At 48.3% G+C, this 19,871-nt stretch overlaps 1 protein-coding gene across 1 annotated transcript in view; it reads right to left on the bottom strand.

The window, feature by feature from the left end:
* Window positions 1-6,248: 6,248 nt before the first annotated feature.
* The window catches only part of LOC144142018 (sodium-dependent proline transporter-like), a 94,588-nt gene continuing 80,965 nt past the window's right edge, over window positions 6,249-19,871 (bottom strand). Inside the window, exons 7-8 of the mRNA XM_077673448.1 lie at window positions 11,954-12,265; window positions 6,249-6,843 (exon numbers count right to left, since the gene is read on the bottom strand). Of these exons, the coding sequence (XP_077529574.1) occupies window positions 6,568-6,843; window positions 11,954-12,265 (588 nt within the window). The 3' untranslated portion in view covers window positions 6,249-6,567. The remainder of the gene's footprint in view (window positions 6,844-11,953; window positions 12,266-19,871) is intronic.

Raw genomic sequence — 19,871 nt, 5'->3', positions numbered from 1 at the left:
GTTTTAGCTTGCTGAAGGACTTTTAACAGCCAGCGATATGGAAACGGCTATGCCTAACTTTATCTGAATCGCCACGCGGAGGTTGGGAAGTACGTTGTATTTCCCATACTGTAAGATAAATTTCAGAAGTTCTTCATGTTTTGATAATCTCCGGTCAACACTCCGTGAAAACAGCAGTGGTCAATTTAAAGTCTCTTCATAGAGGTCCTGCGCGCTACCATCGGAACGATAAAACTCGTTCTTATTTGTTCTTATTTCGTTCTCGTGGTCACCGTAGCACAACTTTTTTATGTCCAGGAGACAGCCAAACTTGGAATCGGTATTTGTTCTTATTTCGTTCTCGTGGTCACCGTAGCACAACTTTTTTATGTCCAGGAGACAGCCAAACTTGGAATCGGTATCCTGCAGGCGAGTAAACCTCTCGTTCATTTCAGAATGAAGACGGTCGAATGTGGATTTCACGACCCTTTGTATTTTCTGCTTAGCCGTTCACGCCTCTCGTTTCCACTTTTCACCAGCCATTTGTGTTTTTTTTTCGTCTCGAACGCCTTTCGACAATGACATCCCACGACTCACAGACACCAAGCCCTTCATAGAGTGACTCACTCACCAGCGTTTCCCTTTTGTCACGAAACTGTTCTCGAAAAGCGTTCATGTCTAAAGCAGCGTCGTTAAAGTTCATTGTTGAGTCTTGCAGCCTTTAAACAGGACCTATTCGAACCAGTATCTTGGTCCAAAAGCCGAGCAAAATAAAAACATCATATATTAACATCTGCCGGTGCAATAGCTAGTGTGCGATCACTTCTCGTTTCACTCGTTTCTTTGTCGTTATTTGCCATAACTTGGAATACTTCAAGTATGTCTTCAAGATACCTACTGACTGGCTTTACCGCTTAGGCCCTTGCACTACGTCTCCGACTCATACTTGACAGCAATAGGCAGCGCTACTTTTAAATACCAGGATCTCTACAATTCCCTGAACGCTGTTCACCTTGCCTTGTAAGAATACCTGCGAAGGGCTAATGGAAATATAAGGGCGCAAATTTTAAGCACCCCCCCCCTCTCTCGCCGCTGTCGGAATACAAACAAGAACACACGAAAACACATGCGAACCGCACGCACGCAAGCACACTGGAAATCATCCCGTGTTGCCTCTCGAGCTCCCTCATCCGGGCGTACCCAAGTATTCATACATGCGTGCGGCGCTTCCCGAAAAGAACAGTTTAACTGCTTGAACAGCGGCATTGTAATTGCCGCAGCATTGCAGGATCCTCATCCCCGGTACCACCTTCCCACGACACCAAACGTCGTGCCCCATACAGTAACCATAGCGGGAGCTCATTCTCTGTCCTTTACACTAACATTTGTAGTATAATACAAAAGCGCGAATCCCTTGCCGATTTATTTCAGACATCAGAATTTGAGTCATACTTACAGAAACCTGGCTATCATCAACTGCATCCTTATATAACGACGTGACCGCATACTACAACGAGGGAGTGGTGTCATGATAGGCATGCAAGCATGCGTTCGTCACAGTAAAATCGAAATCAAAACCCCTCTAGAGAGGCTCTGGTTATCATGCGAACGCCCGCAAGGTCTTATCATCTTAGGCGTGTGGCGTGTGTTACCGAAGAAGTGCAGCTTGCTGGGCCAGTTGGTACATAATGACGAATGGGAAACTGGCGAAAAAAGAATGCAACCCAGAAGGCGATGCTGAAGGGATTGATTCTTGGGAAAGCAAGGACCGAAAGTGAGAGGGAAATACTTGAAGCGTCCTTCATCAGACAACAGCAGGAAGGCAACTGAATTTGCGCACCGTCTATTTCCCTCAGCGATAAAGAAATCGGGTTCCTACAAAGTTGAGCTGTGACTATACGAAAGCACAAGGAGTTTAGTGAAACTATCATTTTTTAATCGAGTCAGGCGTACGTATTGGCGAATGCGTTGGCTTTGTTGTTCACAGGGTGTATCGGTTTCTTCTATTAAATTTCAGTTGCTAGTCCAGCGTTGTGTTGTGTCGTCTCTCCTGTGTTGCGTCTTTTTAGATGCGCAGCATCTTATAGTCTGGCCATGTCCCGCGTCGGCGTCTGCACTCACACTGCGCATGCGCAACTCTCCTCCTTCCCTCTCTCCCACAGCTGCGCGATACTCCCGCCACTTCTTCTCTCGTACCAGCTGCGTGCACTTCGCTTTCGCTTCTCCCGCGTTCTCGCTGTGCTTTCGCGGCGCATGCTCGGCGCTTGCGCATCTCTCCTCTTCTCATCTCCTCTCCTTCAACCTTGAATGTAAATCGGGTAGCGCGCTGCGCGCGTTCAGTTCAGCGCTTGCTGCGGTTGACTCCACTTCCCTCCGTTCTTCCGATGAAGTGTGATGGAAGCAACAGTCCCGTCAGTTAGTGGGTTGGCGCAAGCAAGCGTCAGCACCACCCCTCAAACTAACAGCAAGGCTACGTCCACTGAAGACAAAGCTGCGCAGCGAAGGGCACGCGACGCTCAGAGCAAACGCTTGAAGCGAGCGGCGGTCCCTGAGCTTCGTCGGCGCGAATGCTCGGCGCTTGCGCATCTCTCCTCCTCTCGTATCCTCTCCTTCAACCTTGAATATAAATCGGGTAGCGCGCTGCGCGCGTTCAGTTCAGCGCTTGCTGCGGTTGACTCCACTTCACTCCGTTCTTCCGATGAAGTTCTACGAACACAACGGAAACACAACGGAAGCCCGAGATGCTCCGCTTCCACTCAGCGTTCCCTTCGGGAAGATGGGGCTAATTTTTTTCAATGGTTTCCCATCTGCGTGTTACCGACCACCAAAGCAGGACTTGGATTTTGTTAGAAGCCTTAACGATACTCTAGACGATCTGCACAAAAAGTATCCCCGTGCAGATTTTATACTATTTGGAGACTTCAGTTACCCAAATATAAATCCGAGCACGAGGTCGCGGGTTCTATGCCTGGCCACGGCGGCCGTTGTTCTGATGGAGGCGAAAAACAAAAATGCCCGTGTGTACGAGATTTCGGCGCATGTTAACGATCCCCAGGTGGTCAAAATTAATCCGGAGCCCTCCACTACGGCGCTCCTCATCGCCTGCATTGCGTCGGCGCGTTAAACCTTACAATGAAATCAATCAAATACCCAAATATAAATGGGGCTAATGACTGCCAAACTAGCTCGAGAGAATGCAGCGAATTTGTTAATTGCACTGAGAATTACCATGCAGCTAGCACGACTGATCCTCCATGCTACGAGGGAAGCTGAGCATATTAGATCTCATCCTCAAGTAGACCCCAGCAGCCTTCAATCACTTCACTACCTTAAAAAATTAAGTGACCACAAAGTAATTCTGCCTCGTTTTGATCAATGTCGAAAATTCAAACAGCCAGCCCTAACCAAAATAAATTGTATGACAGTGGAAACTACGAAGCATTTAACACTGAGCTTGAAGAATTTTACACACTATACAAAGGCAAATTCTATAGCCGTTCCGTGGAAACAAACTGGGTAAAGTTTCGCGACGAACTAAATGAATTAACGAACAAATTCAGTCCGCCAATTACGATAAAAAACAAAAAGTCTGCGCCCTGGTTTAACACTGCTATAAAAAGGTAATCAGTAAAAGAAAGTGTCTTTTTAGAAGGCCCAAAGAAAGAAATAGAGCGGACACTTGGGAAGCTTATAGTGCTGATAGAAAAGTGGATAAGGCCATTCACACTGGTAAAATAACTTTTTATCAACCAACACTTCCCAACCTGCTCAAAATAAACTTGAAGTAGTTCTGGAAAACCATAAATTCATCCGTTGCTCCCCCAGTTGCCTTATCTGACAGCTCTGACTCAGCGATAGTGAAGCTGCCAATTTATTTAACCACGCTTTTTGCTTAGTATTCGCGAAAAAATTACGCCCATCTTCCCGCGAGGAAACCCTGGTGTGATGCGACGCATCGGGGGGTTCAATTGGTGTTTCCGTTGGGTTGATTCTCTAAATCGCGTGAAACGTGTTGTGAACACGTATGATGCATTTCCATCACATGCGGGTGTTCTCATACGCGGGAAGATGGGCCTAATTTTACTTTTCATGCACATGCATACGCGACATGAGAGAGTACACGTGTTTGTTAGTTTTTTAAAGCCGGAGCGAGAGCGCTCCCGCTGCGCACAGCTGTCGGAGAGGAGAACGGAGGAGACTTGCACATGTGCAGTGAGCGTGCGGACGCCGCGACAACGGAGGGACATACCCGAGAGCAAGAGATGTGTCGCAGCTAAAAAACAAAACGGCTGTTTTCCAACAACTACTGACGGAGCTCAAGGTGAACTCATGCCACTCATAACAATAGCTGTTAAAGGAATAATATGCATTATCAGTGATACAAAACTTTCATCAGCTGCTGGTATAGACAACATCACCAGTAAAATATTGAAAAACACAAAAGAACTAACAAGCGCTCCTTCATAGTAACAGCGCTAACAACACGAGACAAAGAAAAGACGGCACAAACACAGCGCTGACTAACAACTGAGTTTCATTGCTTATGCCGGTGGTTTTTATCCACACATGAGCAAAAAACAACAAAAAGGAAAAAAGAAGGAAACACTAAATTAACACGTGGACATTTGTGACGGCGTGAGCGTCGCATCATAATGACTTGACATTTCTTTACCCGTTAATCTACTTACACGTTAACACAACACACCATCCCTTTTTGAAATCGCAAGAGCACTTTGGAAACTAAGCAAAGATTAACAGGGTGGGACATACTGAGCAAAGAATCTACACTATTTGTCTGTGAGGGCAATCGAAGGGGTGCTTACACATTGGTCACTTAACTTGTTAATTTCCGTAGCCTCGCACGATCATGGTTGCCATGCTCCCCGATAACAACGCTCTGGTCCAAAAGTGGCTGGCATTTGCTGTCGCAATCACGACAATGCTGGGCGAGATGGCCACTGAACGTTTTTGAAACGTTGTAATGGTGCTCCCTTAGCCTGTCATTTAAGCATCGGCCATTTTGGCCGATGCTTTTTGTTGTTTTTTGCCCATGTGTGTATAAAAACCACTGGCATAAGCAATAAAACTCAGTTGTTAGTCGGGGCCTACCTCCGACGAACCTAAAACGCGCTCCTCCGCAACTCAAACTACAGGCTTGTAGCACGCTCGTCCGCCCCAAATTAGAGTATGTTTCAACAATCTGGGACCCTTACCAAACTTACCTCATCAATCAACTTGGAAGCCATTCAAAATCGAGCCGTTAGGTTTAAAAATTCTGACTTTTCTTCCTTAACAAGCGTAACAATTAAAACAACGCGCCAACCTTCCTCTCCTTAGTAACCACCGAAAACTCGCCAAAATGGCCCTGTTCCACAGATACTATCATTCCCTCTCACCCAGTGGAACATCCGTACATTCGAATGTGGAACTTCGGATGCCTTAGGCTCTATAACCGAGGATCATGGTGCAGTGTAGCGGAGAGGGAAGACTCAATTACGGAACAAATTATTCCATTTTACCCTGTCTGTACACTGCAACGAGCCCACGGCCCCGCTCGCCAAAAGTATAGCGCGCGTAGACGACACGCCCTGCGATTGGTCGGGGAAGCTATGCACACGAATCTGCGATCGCACGGCTTTTGCCGTTCTTGTCACCACCACGAGAGACTAGTACAACGTATACGAGCGACCCTGCGTAGAGTTTCCGAACATTGCCGTGACGTCGATATTGATTGATTGATTGATTGATTGATTGATTGATTGATTGATTGATTGATTGATTGATTGATTGATTGATTGATTGATTCTGAGGTTTAACGCGCCGACGCAACACAGGCGATAAGGCGCGCCGTATAGTGGAGGGCTCCAGGTTAATTCTGACCATCTGGAAGTTTTTAACGTGCGCCGAAATCTCGCACACACGGGCATTCTCGCTTTCCGCCTCCATCAGAGAAGCGGCCGCCGCGGCCAGGAATCGAACCAGCGTCCTCGTGCTCAACAGCGCAACGCCTTAACCACTGAGCCACAGATGCGGGTGTTCTAACTTCTACCCAGTCGCTACGGCTGAGCTCCCATGGCACCGGAAGCGTCAGAAGAAAAAACACGAGGTGGACACTCACTTGACGTCCCAGATTTGTGGCCATATGAGTAGCGACGATTAAATGGTCAAATACTGCTGCATACGGCCCCCGTCAATATAAACGTTCTGTTGAAAGGAGGCGTTATTGACAAGTCTAATCCAAGTTTATTAATTTTAATAGAAGTGCAAGGATACATACGGGTAATACGCAAAGAGGCACCAGAAAGGTGGGACCTCTTATAGTCGAATGCGTGAATAAGTGAATACAGTAGCGGTATAGCCTTAGTAAATCATGCATCATTTTGCGACCAAACGAACAAAACCAGGCAGGGGAAGTACATACAAAGTAATAATCTGCGCATCTTTTAACGAGAGCGTTTAATTCAATGTCAATAGCACGTTCACACAATAAAACGCAATGGCATCCGCACACACACGTGCAGCGCCGGGCCCACCATAGTGTAGACAATGCGGCCGAATGGACGCGCACTTCCAATTGAAGAGCGAGTCCTACTCGCACGGGAAGGGTTCCCTGACGCGGGCGAAGAGGCGGGCGGAGGGCGGCGTCGCTTGGGCGGCCGCTCGTATGAAGCGCCCCATGTACTTGGGCGAGTGGCGCACCAGGTAGAGGGTGAACTTCTCGGCCACGGTCTCCTTGCGGTCGGTGCGGTGGACCTTCTTCTGCGCCGGCAGGTCCGAGTGCTTGATGGCCTCGTGGTAGGCGCGGAAGTAGATGGCCTCGCGGGGACCCCAGTGGGCGCACGGCAGCTGCGAAAGCTCCACGTCCTGCACGGAGCCATTGTAGGTATACACTCAGTGCTTCCCCGCCTCTGTGAGAAGTGGACGAAAGCAGCCGGTAAATCAAGTACAGTCGTCCACAGGCTTAGCTACAGCAACGCTTTACCCACCTCCTGCTTTGGTGTAAGGAAATTTAGTCATGACTGCGGCATTTCTTTCAAGTTTCAAGGGGCTCTGAAATGCGCCACATTCTTTAGAACAGCTCTTGTTGGGAACTTTTAGATATTCCACGCTAAATTCAAACCTGGTGCTCCAGCTAAGCCTGTGGGTGACTGTATGCCTGGTAATACAGGCACAGGCCATTGACCAAGTTGAAGAAATAAGAACGGCGTTTCTGGAGTGCTACTTATCCCTGTGAACAGTGATTCGGAACGAGGGACAAGTGGCGTTCCAGAAACGTCATTTTTATTCGGTCCGTGACCCTACTTTCATATTTTGTACTACGCTACCTGACAAGAAAATATATGCCGTCCAACCATCGACTTCATCAACGTTCCGGAAAGCAAAGAAGACAACTGATAATTTAACAAGATATACGAAGGCACAATTCCCCTTCGTTCTGAGTCCCTTTGGCAACTGCACTCCCCGCCGAGAGGCCCGACCGGGGCCGCACCCAGTCTCGCGCTCCCAGGGCCTGTGGCCGTAAACGCCATTTCGTCTTGCGCTTCATACGCAACAGCTATCACTTCACCATTCACAAGTGTCTTCTGGATAAAAAAAGGGTCAGCTTATGGCGGGCCTGGGTACAGTTGTACTTCGCCCGGAAGCAATAACAACAGGGCTGACAGCAAACAAAATACAAGGTGTTACAGGGATAAATGAAGCACCTTAAATTTTTAGGGCGCAGCCCTTTAGCGGCCGTCTATGGGCTGAGCCGCGTTGTCGGCGTAACCGGGAGAACGATGGCAAGACCGACGAGTGAAAGAAAAAGCGAACGACGAAAGAAAGCAAAGGAGACGAGTGGCGTGAAATTGGGAAGGGAGGGCGGTTCGCCATGGCAGCGCGAGCCAGCGCTCTCCCAAAGTGTGCGGTGGGGGAGGGGAGGAGGCAGTATGCTGTGCCCGCACGACGCGCTAGACGTCGCGACGCTTGGCCTTAAGCTTAAGCCTTCGCTTAAGCCTTCGCTTAAAGGAGCTTAAGCCTTCGCTTAAAGGAGTACTGACACTAAATTTCTCGCTTCCGCGAGCTTGCCATAGCAGAACTTTGGCGAGCTCGGTGAGGCGCACAGGCCGCTCAGATTAGACACCACGCAGTTTTCGGCACCAGTCAAGGGAACACCATGCGCCGGCCACAAACTGAAGAGCAAAGACGTGGAACACACAAAGTGCGCAAAGTTTACAAGCATTTCTCACAGAGGTACACCCACGCCTCCAGCCGAAACGAAGACCACCGACAACAGCAGCGCAGGTTCCCGTTCCCAAAACGACTATATGACGCCACCCTGAACCGGCCAGACACGTCGGACAGTGTGTCGTCACGCCGATAGCGATTTCGCTAGTGCTGCCGATTTGTGGTAACTCGCGGCCGGGACAATTAAACTCGATTTTTGATGTGATTCCGGCATCGGATCGCTGCAAAAACTTCTGTGAGGCATCTGTACCAATTACTGAAGCCAATTATATAATTTTTTAGGCGTCAAAATTTGGTGTCGGTTCGCGGTCCCTTTCTGAGACGCACTTCGCGCCGCCGACGTAGAGGCTCATCACCACTGCCGTCGAGAGAACTCACGAGTGAGTGCTGCCTCAGCGCACTGCTGCTGCGCCCAGATATCGCATTAGGGAGTATCGTAATCACCAGCCAATTTTTTTTCCTTGAGTGAAGCTCCGTTCGCGCTCAAACTTCGAACGAAGGCCGCATTTGGTGGTCTAATCTGACACTGGGAACAACGACGGTACTTACCTTTCTATTCTGAAAATAAAGAAGAACGATTTTCAACTATAGTAAAATGGCGGCTAATTTGAACGTGCAAGCTGATCTTGTAACGACGGTGCCACCTGGGATAGGCTAAACGAAACGCGCGATGACGACCGACGACAGGAAGGAGCCAGTGTCGTACGGAACGGCGTTCCTGGAACTAGTTCCTTTCGGGAGGAACGGAGGAACCTCACCACTCCATTAAGAGTGACTGGAACTGTAACGGTAACTCGTTACGTTTACGAAGGAACGGCAGAGGGAACGGCGTTCCTTCTGGAAAAGTTCCATCGCTGATGCCAAGCTGTTCTTGATGCCAGGCTGTTCTTGATGCCAAGGCTTTAGGGCGCTGACGCTAGTACAAAAAGCCACAAGCCGCTGCTGTGTTTATCCTCCTTTAAGCTGCCCAATTTGCCCCCCCCCCCCCTTCCGCAGAACGTGCTTCCTCGAAGGGCAACTACAGAGGAATAACCATGCAGCAGACCGCAGCCTGTAGGGCAGGCTGCACCGGGTGCGCACGGTCTTGTTGCTGCGTCGGCTGCACATACGGACGATACCGGTGCTTCGGTGGCTCTTTGATTCGTCTTCTGCCGCAACCTCTTCTTTTGTGCATAGAAGTGGAACGCGAAAGCCGAGAAGAAGAAGACGTGACTGTACCGTGTTCATCGCACACGTGTTATCTACAGTACAGGCAGCCGTGCCAGCCTAAGGAGCCGTACAAGACTTCTCTGCTGTCTGTCAATGGACATCATGGCCGCCGACTTGCGCTCACCGCATGTAAAAACAGGCGTCAAGTTTTAAGCCTCGGATTCTCGAAAAACTGCCGCTGCCGCCCAAAGCGAGGCGAGAGCTACCTTATCTCATGCGCAACAGCAACCATTCCTGAGAGCTGCAAGCCGAATCTGACCTCGGACGTTCACCGCCCTACGGCACGGCCATGGCACTCGAACGCGCTGCCGTAAACTTTCTCACGCACCGAGCGAACCATCGGTTTCGTGATGTGCCAACTACCAGGTTTGCTTTGACTATTAGTTTTGGAATTTTGCTGGAGGTTATTGCGCCGCCCCCTGGGGTGGCGCAATAACCTTCACACCATAGCAGTGCGACGACTGTGGTGTATTGTTAAGGACCGGTTCCGACCAGTGCTTCATCCGGGCACCGATGGCGAGCCGAGTAGCGCATACTCACGTAAGGTTACCAACCGTCTCGGATTTCGCGGGACTGTCCCGAACTTTTCATACAACGTCCCGAGTCCCGTGCCGTTCCTGTCGGGACAGCTTTATATCCAGGATTCGTTCCTGACCACCGTGTTAGGAATTTTTTCGTGATCCAAAGCACGCTCAACAAGGCACGTCACCCTCTGAAACACAAAGTTGGAGCGAACTTGTCCAGGCAGGGCTTCAGCTAAAGCTGAACTTCGACGTGAAGTGCGACAACTTTCACGAGTACATTCTCCAGCAAGAGAAATTAAGGCGAGCAGCATGTAGCCAGATTAATTACCACTTCAGGAGGCCGCAACAATAAAGAAACAATGAATTTGTCTGAAAGATACTGCCATTAGGAAAACTGATTTCGTTGCCTCTCTATGTTAGAGGTCCCCCCCCCCCTTTCTCCCGCCGTGCCGACCTCCTTCATTGAAGAGTTGGTAACCCTAAGCTGATGGCTGCTGCCGTGCGCAGGGTTCCTCCACTCCGACAACGAGAAGCCGGAGGCCAATCTTAAAAACTGTAGCATAAAGTTACAGCAGACAAGGCTGCGGCAAAATGGCGGCCATGAACTCTCAATCCAGCAGAGTAACACTCTGAATCTCTGTTGTTGAGGCTCTGGCTCCGATGCTCGCGCGTGCCAGAATTTAAGGAGCAATCCAGAACGGTCAAATTTATGCGCACGGCACCACAGAGTATTTCCATGGTCGTCAAACAAAATATACAGAAAAGAACCACTGTCCATGGTGAGCGAGGGTTGTATCATGCTAGCACCTATGAGAGCTTGCGGAGAGTCTCTGCCTGAGGGACTGAACCAACTTATCCTCAAGTACAACACGGTAGCGCCCTCAAGAGCATTGGTGGTACGGCTCTTCAACACTGCCAACGAAGCGTTGACGAAAAAAACGGGTTCGTCTGTCCGACACCAGCATCTATATGCAACTCTCGCTGAGTTTAAACCAGACTCTACTAAGTTGTGAATATGTATTGTGGACATTCTTTTTCCCTCATACAGTAATATTGAATCAGCATTCATTAAACACCTATGTATTGATCATTTCGATGTGGTTTCTTGTGCAAGACATTTATGTTCGTGCATGTGAGTAACTTTCCTTTTGCACATCTGAAGCGCAATATCCTGACTGCGCATTTGACCACCCAAGAGGAAAGCGCCATATGTGTTGCACTTGTAATTGACGAGCGCCGCATTTGCAGTTAAACATGTCTGGAGTATGTCCGAAAAAATCCGTCCAGGAGCGTTTCGTTGAATTCTTTTTATCTCCAGATAATCTGCGGCCGGCGGTGTTCATATTCGTATAATATACGTAGTTCGATGTGAGTGTTAAATTGCTCACTTCATTACACCTCACGATTATCCGAGACCAGATTTTAATTTTAAAAAATCAAATGTGGCGTCATGAGATCATTCACAGCAGACAAAAAGGCAGTCTGTTCACCTGCGGCGAATGATCTCATGACGCCTCATGATTCATGTCATGATTCGTATGAGCTCTTATGTAACTATTTGTGGCCACCATTAAGTATCGACAAAAGAGGTTTTCTGATCCTCTGCTACCTCATTTTGCTCCTTCCAACCGCGAATCGCCATCGCGCGCTTCATTTGGCACACCCCAGGTGGCGCCTTCGTTACAAGATCAGCTTGCGCGTCCAAGTTGGCCGCCATCTTCCCAAAGGCGAAAATCGTTTATATTTCTTTTCAGAATAAATAAGTTTGTACCGTCGTTGTTCCCGGTGTCAAACAAAATAGACCACAAAATGCGGCCTTCGTGCGAAGTTTGAGTGCAAACGGACCAGCGGTCTACTCACGAAAAAATTTCTAAGTGTTCCTTTTACCGATGTAACACCCTGCATGTCGCAAATAAAGCGACTGACAATAAACCAATGACGTGTACTGGGGACGGATCCGAAACGTTTACGGCGAAGATATATACTGTGTTCGGCTGTCCAACCGATTGGCGCACCAGGTTGTTCTCGAAGAGCCAGGTCATCACGAGCAGCGGCACACCGGCGAGCGAGCCGAAGAGCACGAAGAGGCAGGCGAGGCGCGCCTGCACGTCCAGCATCTCGATCTCGCGGATGAATTCCTGCAGGGTGGTCAGGGTGGCCCCCAGCACGGTCAGCAGCAGGCAGGGGGTCAGCCAGCTCCAGCAGCGCACCCAGTAGGGCTCCGGGTGGCCCTGCTCCATGAAGACCATGTCGAACAGCAGCCGGTCCACGCCGTAGCCCCACACGAACGCCACCGTCTCCAAGCACGCCACCAGCAGCTCCGGGATCTGCGCGCGACGCGGACAAGGCTTCTACGCTCGCCCTCTGTGTGCAGGACATGCCGAAGCAGTACGCAGCGTTCGCCTGGCCTAGCACTGATGCACTTGCACATGTACTGATCCGTTATTCTGCTGTCGACAGGTTGTTCGGTTGCGCACGCATTTCAAGCAAACCGGCCGGCCATCAAGGAACACTCATCGACATGTGCGGGTTGCTTGCATCGCCGACCTTCGCATCAAGACACCGAAGGACCAACACCGGCTTCGTTCTCTGCCACCCACCGGCGCTCCCATCGCTCTGGTCACCTGGTCTCTGCCGACGTCATGAAGTTCAACTACCGTCTACAAAATAACTGCTCCCGCTGACTCCCGTCGCAGTCGGCGGCAAAGCTGCACCATGTACTGATCCGTTATTCTGCTGTCGACAGGCGAGTCTAACCACCTCCACCTACCTGCCTGCGTTCCTGTTCTATTTTTCGCTCTCTGCCGCCGACTGCACTACAATGCCTGATTGTACCATTTGTGCCGAGTCATTGCCGCTAGACGACAAGTTTCTGACGTGTTCTATCTGCAGTGAAGCTTACCACCTGGGTAAAAACTTCTTGACGGCCGCTGAGGCAACTTTTTCGAAAATGCCAGCAGCAAAACGGCGATCTTGGGTCTGCCCGGCATGCAAGATGCAAGCCGTTAATAAACCTGCAACAAGCAATAAATCCGATGATGGAGCATTGGCGCAACAACTTCCGACTGTAAACGATAAATTGGACCGGCTGACATCCACAGTCGCAACGTTGGCGAGTCGTGTGGGAGAACTGGTGACCTTCAAAGCTGCCGGCGAAAAAACTGCACGAACTGTCCTAGAAATACAGGGGTCGCTCGATTCCCTTGGCGCGAAATACGAATCGGTACCGTCCACTGTAACTGCTAACCAGATAGCAGTCAGCGAGCTTGGTACGCAAGTAGATACACTCTCTGCTACGATTGTTGCCCGAGCTGAGCTGCGCGAGAAGGTTGGCTCTAAGCTTCCTGACTTAGAGCAATACAGCCAACGCTGCAATTTCGAGATTCATGGCTTGCCTTATAACCCCAACGAGGATCTGTCCTCGTTTTTGTCAGAACTGGCTGCTAAGCTAAACATTTAGGAATTCAAGGCGACCGATGTTTCTGCTGTTCACCGACTTTCTGCACGGAGCAATAGCATTCCTGCAATCCTTGTGCAAGGCTCAGTGCACGAGGGTTCCTACGTGAGCTCGCTCATGATAGCACCTCTCTACGGCTTTACTTCAATGACAATCTTTCGCGAGCACAACGAGAGCTGTATCGGCTGGCCAGGCAAAAAAGCAAAGAAAAAAATTTCAAATTCGTCTGGGCCAAAAACGGAAGGATACTGGCTGAGAGGGACGAAGCAGCACCTATCCTTTATATTAAGGCATCTGATCTTGAATGAGGTCTGTAGTTTATTCCCCAAATACCAATGGTTGCGCCTTCCGTGCTGTTCATGTCAACATTCGCAAAATTAGAAAACACTGGGACCACTTCCATGCCTTCATCCCTTCGTTTACCTCCTATTTCGATGCGATCGTGCTTACTGAGACTAACATTCCGTCCGCCTGTATCAACCAGTATAAGATAGCTGGATACCAAGTTTTTTCATACAATCGCCCAATTAGAGGGGGATGAGGCGTAGCAGTTTTTGTCCGAGACCCGTGGGCGATAACTGAGCTGGTTTTCTCGTTTTGCCAAGCTGAAATTGTTGCAGGGCGTCTTTGCGCACCTTCCTTGTCGCTAATTTTGCTCGCGGTTTGCCGTCTATTGGGGACGGCAATTCGTCGTCTATTCCTAAGTCTATTCCTAAATGAGCTTGATGCCGCCTTGGACTCGATGTCATCAATGGACCATGTATGCCTCATTAGCGATTTCAACATAGATACTCTACGCCCTTCAACAGCTATTGCTCGTAATTATCTGGACGTCACTGCCAGGTGGGCCTTGCAAAACACTGTTTGTGAAGCTACTCGTGAAGAATTCCTTGCTGGTCACCTTGTCATATCTTGTACAGATCATATAAATATACGTGCACATAACTTGGTTATCAAATCTGCCGTTATTGAATCGAAACTACCTGATCATTTCATGGTTTGCTGCTCTCTACCTGATGACACTAGTGACTCGGTCGCTTCAAGCGAACTGAAATAAATCTGAATTGTTGACCCCATAGCCTTCGACAAATTCGTAATAAACCGCGACTGGCATAACGTTTCGATGACCGTTCCTCCAGGTGATGCCTAAAAAAACTCTGTTAGCCCTCATTCACACAGCCGTCACCTTCTCCGTCACGGCACCGTCACGCCAAGAAACCGCGACGGAGACGTAAACGGAGTAGCGTTCGTACTGGAGCTCTCCGTCAAAGTACAGGGTCGTCTGCCTAGTGATCAGTTTAGCCTAGAATTGAGCGTGCTTAATCTGAACAGTAAAGAAAATGGCTTGTGCTCACTTTTCGCTAAATTTAGCCGTAAAAATTTGTTTTCTGATTAGCTGGTTTACCACGGCATAGTCCCGTCGCGTTGACGTGACGGAAACGTAGAGCTCGGCCTCACGTCACCGTCGCACCGTTTTCGGCGAGAAATCGCCCGAAAAACCGTCGCCGATGACGGAAGACAATGACGTGACGTTGACGTGACGGTGACGTGATGGGGTGAAAAACGGCTGTGTGAATGAGGACTCACGCTGTTCAAGAGTTTCCGCCTTGCAGCTAGGTTGGCCTGCAAAATGAAACAACGTAACTTGGACCGAAAGCGGATGTCGGCAGATATACTCGCGGCAATCAAAGCAAAAGGTCTGTTATGGGTGCAATCAAAGACAAGTACTAACTGTACTGCTTTGCCGCTTCGGTTTAAAGAGCTTAGAAATAAGGTCAAAGCTATGATACGTCGAGCAAAACGTATACGTGCAAAATTTACGGACGCTCGTTTTGGCATTAGGAAAACGTGGTCCCTAATGAGCAATCTAAGAGGTGCTGACGTAAACGCTAATCGTCATGTTGAATTGATGTCTCGTTTTTCTTCAAACGGACATAAAACCCCTAAGGACTTTAACTCGTTTTTTCGGAAGTATCTAGTGTAGCGAGACCTCAACGAGGCAGTTTCACCTTGCAAAGAAGTATTTCAGAACGCACCTTCCTTCCCATGCTTTCGGAACATGACCTGAAATCGCTCCTTTTCAGTCTGAAAGCAAGTAAGTCTCCAGGAATTGACGGATTTTCAATATTAGAGCTGCGCAGAACTTTCGAAGCGCTAAAGGATGACCTGCTGCTTCTCATTGTAAACCATATTATTATTACTGGTATCATACCGGATTATCTGAAAAATGCGGTGGTCATTTTTAAAAGTGGCGCACGCAACAAAATAGAAAACTATCGGCATATTCCAATCTCGTCATGTATTGGGCAGATACTGGAAAAACATATGCACCAAACAATGAGCAGCTTTTTAAACAAGCATAACGTTTTATCTCCTACCCAGTATGGGTTTGTGACGAATCGGGGCACGCAGCTGCTGCTTGAAGATTTTTCAGACACTGAACTTTGCGTTTGAGCACAATCAGATTGCTTGGGCAGTGTTCCTCGACGTTCGCAAAGCATTTGACAGCGTCTGTCATATCATCACGTGGCCAAAGACGAAGCAAAGTTTATTGGAGCGAACTTGTGCTGCCCTAACAACTTAAAGAATACAGAGCCGGCGAAGCAGCGGTCAACAAATTGACTTGCGCAGGCGAAGATTGTCGAAAGAAATGCCGCGACGTCTGCTCTGCAGGCTTTTATCTTTCGGCGCGAGTGTTTCTGGAACCGTCGATTTACATCCAGAACATTGTAGACCAGAGAAGATTATTCTGGCCTAGTGACGTTACGATGAAACAGTCTGCTTATCTGAATGAGATAGCCCTTGCGGCATAAAAGTAAAGAATGGAAGACGCGCTTCGCTTGGGACACAGATAAGAGAGCCGGGCGTGGCCGGGCAGTAAAAACAAACAATACATAAAAAAACCCATACATGGTTCGCGGCAATATACATTTATTGATTTATAAGCCTCCTGTGCTCTTTGATGCAGGAATGGCCTCAGGGAGCAGCAGGGCCACCCAGCAGCAGGTTGTGCCGTTACCATGTGTGGCAGCAAGTGACCAAATAAGCACTGCTTGTGAGACTACTGCAATTTTTTATTTAATTTAGTATGGCGTGCAATCAAGCTGTTGTGTTTTAGGGAATTTGTGGCAAGTGTGAAGCGCATTCGATAATTTTCTGAAGCGACGGATTCATGCCTGGATCAACACTTCATTTTAAGAGTAGAAATTATGCCTTTGGCTCAAGAAGCCTTCGTCACTCAGCTGGTACACCCGGGAGCAAAAGCTTCCAGGGCGAGTTTTCAACGTTCAAATTTAATTTCCCTGGTGGCTGAGTACTCGATAGTTATCGCATTTACTCGATTCTAAGCAGCACCCCTTTTTTGCACAATCGCGATGCACAAAGTGCTTATATTCGAAAAACCTAAATTACCCCCCCCCCCCCCCCCACCTCCGCAAAATTTTTTGCGACCCTATCTTGACGAGATGAGTGCAATGAATAAAGTTCTATTTGTGGAAAATTCCAAAGAAGAATGTGCAGGCAGTGAACCAGCACTATCAGCTGATACCCTAACTCGAGACCCTTGGACTCCACAGTGCAGCTTCGGCTGCCGCTCTCGGTGTCCCCCAGCAGGAATACGGCATTTCTCAGTGAAGCGTAACGATTCAGAGCATCATCACAATATGCGTATCACTGCCAGGCATGGGAGAAATTAACTTCTAATATTGAAATTGCATACTGCAAATAATTGACCCCAGGTGGTCATAGTCTAGCGTGAAATACTGGCCAATTTTGAATGAAGTGCTTGCGGTGCCAGATATTATGTTCACCTTTTGTGTGATTCTAAATTTAAGTTTCTTTGTTTCTCAGTTTGTGAATTTTCATATATGCTTGTAATCTTGTCTACTGTAAAAGAATTATTTTTGGGGACTAGTGTTTCTGGTTACTGGCTTTTCCTTGCTGTAAATGAGTATTGACGTTTGCTGTCACTTTTTCTGAAGCTGCAGGGGATTGCGCACCTCTTACGGACAATGAGCAGAGCATCCCGGATTTTTCGTTACCACTTGACGGACTTGTAAGTACTCATTTACAACTATTTTAAGTGCAAGCAGCAGAAAAATGCTTTGCACCATTTGTGTGATTGGAGCTTATATTTTGTGCACTGCACTCTGTTTTCTAGTTTCACCTCTGCAACAACACTTTCGTGAAGCCGCAGCAGGCGCAGAAAGTGTTTAAAAACAAGAAGGGAACCATTTTGGTGCGGGATGCGGCCCAAGCTGTTTGGAGAGTCGAAAAACTTGCCTAAAGATCCGTGAGGGCCAAGCTGGCGCCTGGAAAGGCCACCAAGGACGAAGATGGAAAGCAGCTCACACGAGCCAAGGTGGAAGTTGTGTATGGTGAGTATTTTACAAGGATTTGCTAGCAGTCGTTCATGTCATTTTCATGTACTTTTTGTAGGCTGCCTGGAGCACTGGGGGCGCACCCACAATGAAGATACGAAGGTCGCTGCAACTGCGCACACTCAGCGACAAGATTCAAGATGTCAAGCGCAAGCTGCACCTGAGTGAACTGATGTAAAGCCCAAGAGTGTGTGCAATACAGCTGTTCAAATGAACAGTTTTGCTTTTGTTTTACTATTTTCCTACACTGTGCGGCCAGTAGTGGCCACACAATGGAATCTCGGCAAACAGCTAGAAACGAGCTTCCAGCAAGGCATGAATTCCCGGCTGGATATGATTAAAATTCCGGCAATACTTATAATTTCCAACAAGAAGTTTCGTAAATTCCAGTGAGATTTTGTGCAGGTTGTAACAAAATAATTCACAGCCGGAAGTGCATGCTTTTCCAGCAAGGAATTTGATGGAAATCAGCTATTTCCAGCAAGGAATGCACATACTTCCAGCTGGAAGTGCTGCTAATTCCAGCAAGAATGAAGCTATTTACAGCTGGGAATGGGAGCAGTTCCAGGTGGAAATGATGAATTTTACAGCAAGATCAGAGCCAATTCTATCTGGGAATAATCCAAGGTCCAGCCGCAAAAGGTGCCATTCCTACCCGGGAATTTATAGCCGCCAGCCAGATTTTCTCCATTCCATGCTGGAAGTAGATTTTCTAGTTCCGGCTGGAAATGATTTCCTGTTTCGTAACACAGCCGGGACTGGAAATCATTTCCATCTGAGGTGCACATATCCCAAATTTGTTACTGTATCCCAAATTTGTTATCCCATATCCCAAATTTATTACTGCCACGCGTCAATTTGATTTGCAGTGAAAGAAATCGCGCTATTTGTGCGTTTTGGTTCATATTTTCGTGCTGGCGTTCCATTTGTCCATGACTGTACAAGGCGAGTGATACGTCACGACGCCATACCTAATGCAATATCGCGGAGCATACAACACTGGCATATCCGCTCGACAGTTAACCACTAATGATTTCGCGTTCCCAAGATCATAAGGAGTGCTATTGGGAGTCCAGTGTGTACTGAGGCACTTCGAACGTTGAAGTTGCGGAAGATCGAACTACGTTTTCTAAAAAGTCGCCAGAGGGACAGACAGATGAGAGAGTGAGTGAGAGAGAGAGAGAGAGAGAGAGAGAGAGAGAGAGAGAGAGAAAGAAAGAAAGAAAGAAAGAAAGAAAGAAAGAAAGAAAGAAAGAAAGAAAGAAAGGAAAGTGGCAGGTACATTAGCGCCCCATTTACAGAATTCATCGGTGCCGTTCTGCCACCGAATTATCGCAAAATGCTTGCGGCAGCATAATAATGCTGCCGCAAGCATCAGTTAACTACGCAGGTCGAAAATGCGCCGTCCATGCCACAAAAAAATGGCCGACTGCTGAAGCAATAAAGGAAAGCGCGGAATTACGCGACATTTCTCCGGAAAGCTCCTATAAAAAAGTAACTGAGTTAAAAAAAATTGGTAACCTCTTCGCTGGGCGGGATTCGAACCATGGTCCTCTGGAATGCGAGACAAGCACGGAAGCCGCGAATCAACACAGCTGGATGATCCCAGTTGACTAGAGGTGAACCAAGCGAACGGGTTCCGGCCTATCTGCTTGGAACGTGTGTTAGAGACACGTAGCCAGTACTATACACTAGAAAATGTAGCATGTTAATTGCGCAAGTATGAATTAGCTTGGCTGCACAGCACGCAGCCGCTAAAAATGCACATCTGGAACTCAACCGTAGTAACCGAAAAGGACAAGCATCACGACCACAGTAATTAGAGGACACACATGCGTACCACTGGACACGTGCCACTGTTTACGCATCACGTCGGAACCGTGCATGGAATGAACGCGGTGCACGCGATATTTTTTCTTCAAATTTTATCGGTACAGTGCATGCGGCGATGGACTGCATTACCAGCAGCTGTGAACCATGACGCCGCACTGCACAACACCAGCATATCCATTCCACAAATGAACACGATAGCCTTCACTGCACCACAAGAAGGGCATCGGTACCGTCGAATTTTTTCCACGCCATTTCCACAGCGAT

The sequence above is a fragment of the Haemaphysalis longicornis genome, unplaced genomic scaffold, assembly GCF_048455015.1.
Source record: "Haemaphysalis longicornis isolate Haplotype H1 unplaced genomic scaffold, Haemaphysalis longicornis Haplotype H1 scaffold_6, whole genome shotgun sequence".
NCBI classification, from domain to species: Eukaryota; Metazoa; Arthropoda; class Arachnida; order Ixodida; family Ixodidae; genus Haemaphysalis; species Haemaphysalis longicornis.
The sequence above is the reverse complement of the archived record's forward strand: the minus strand, read 5'-3'. Positions and strand labels throughout refer to the sequence as shown.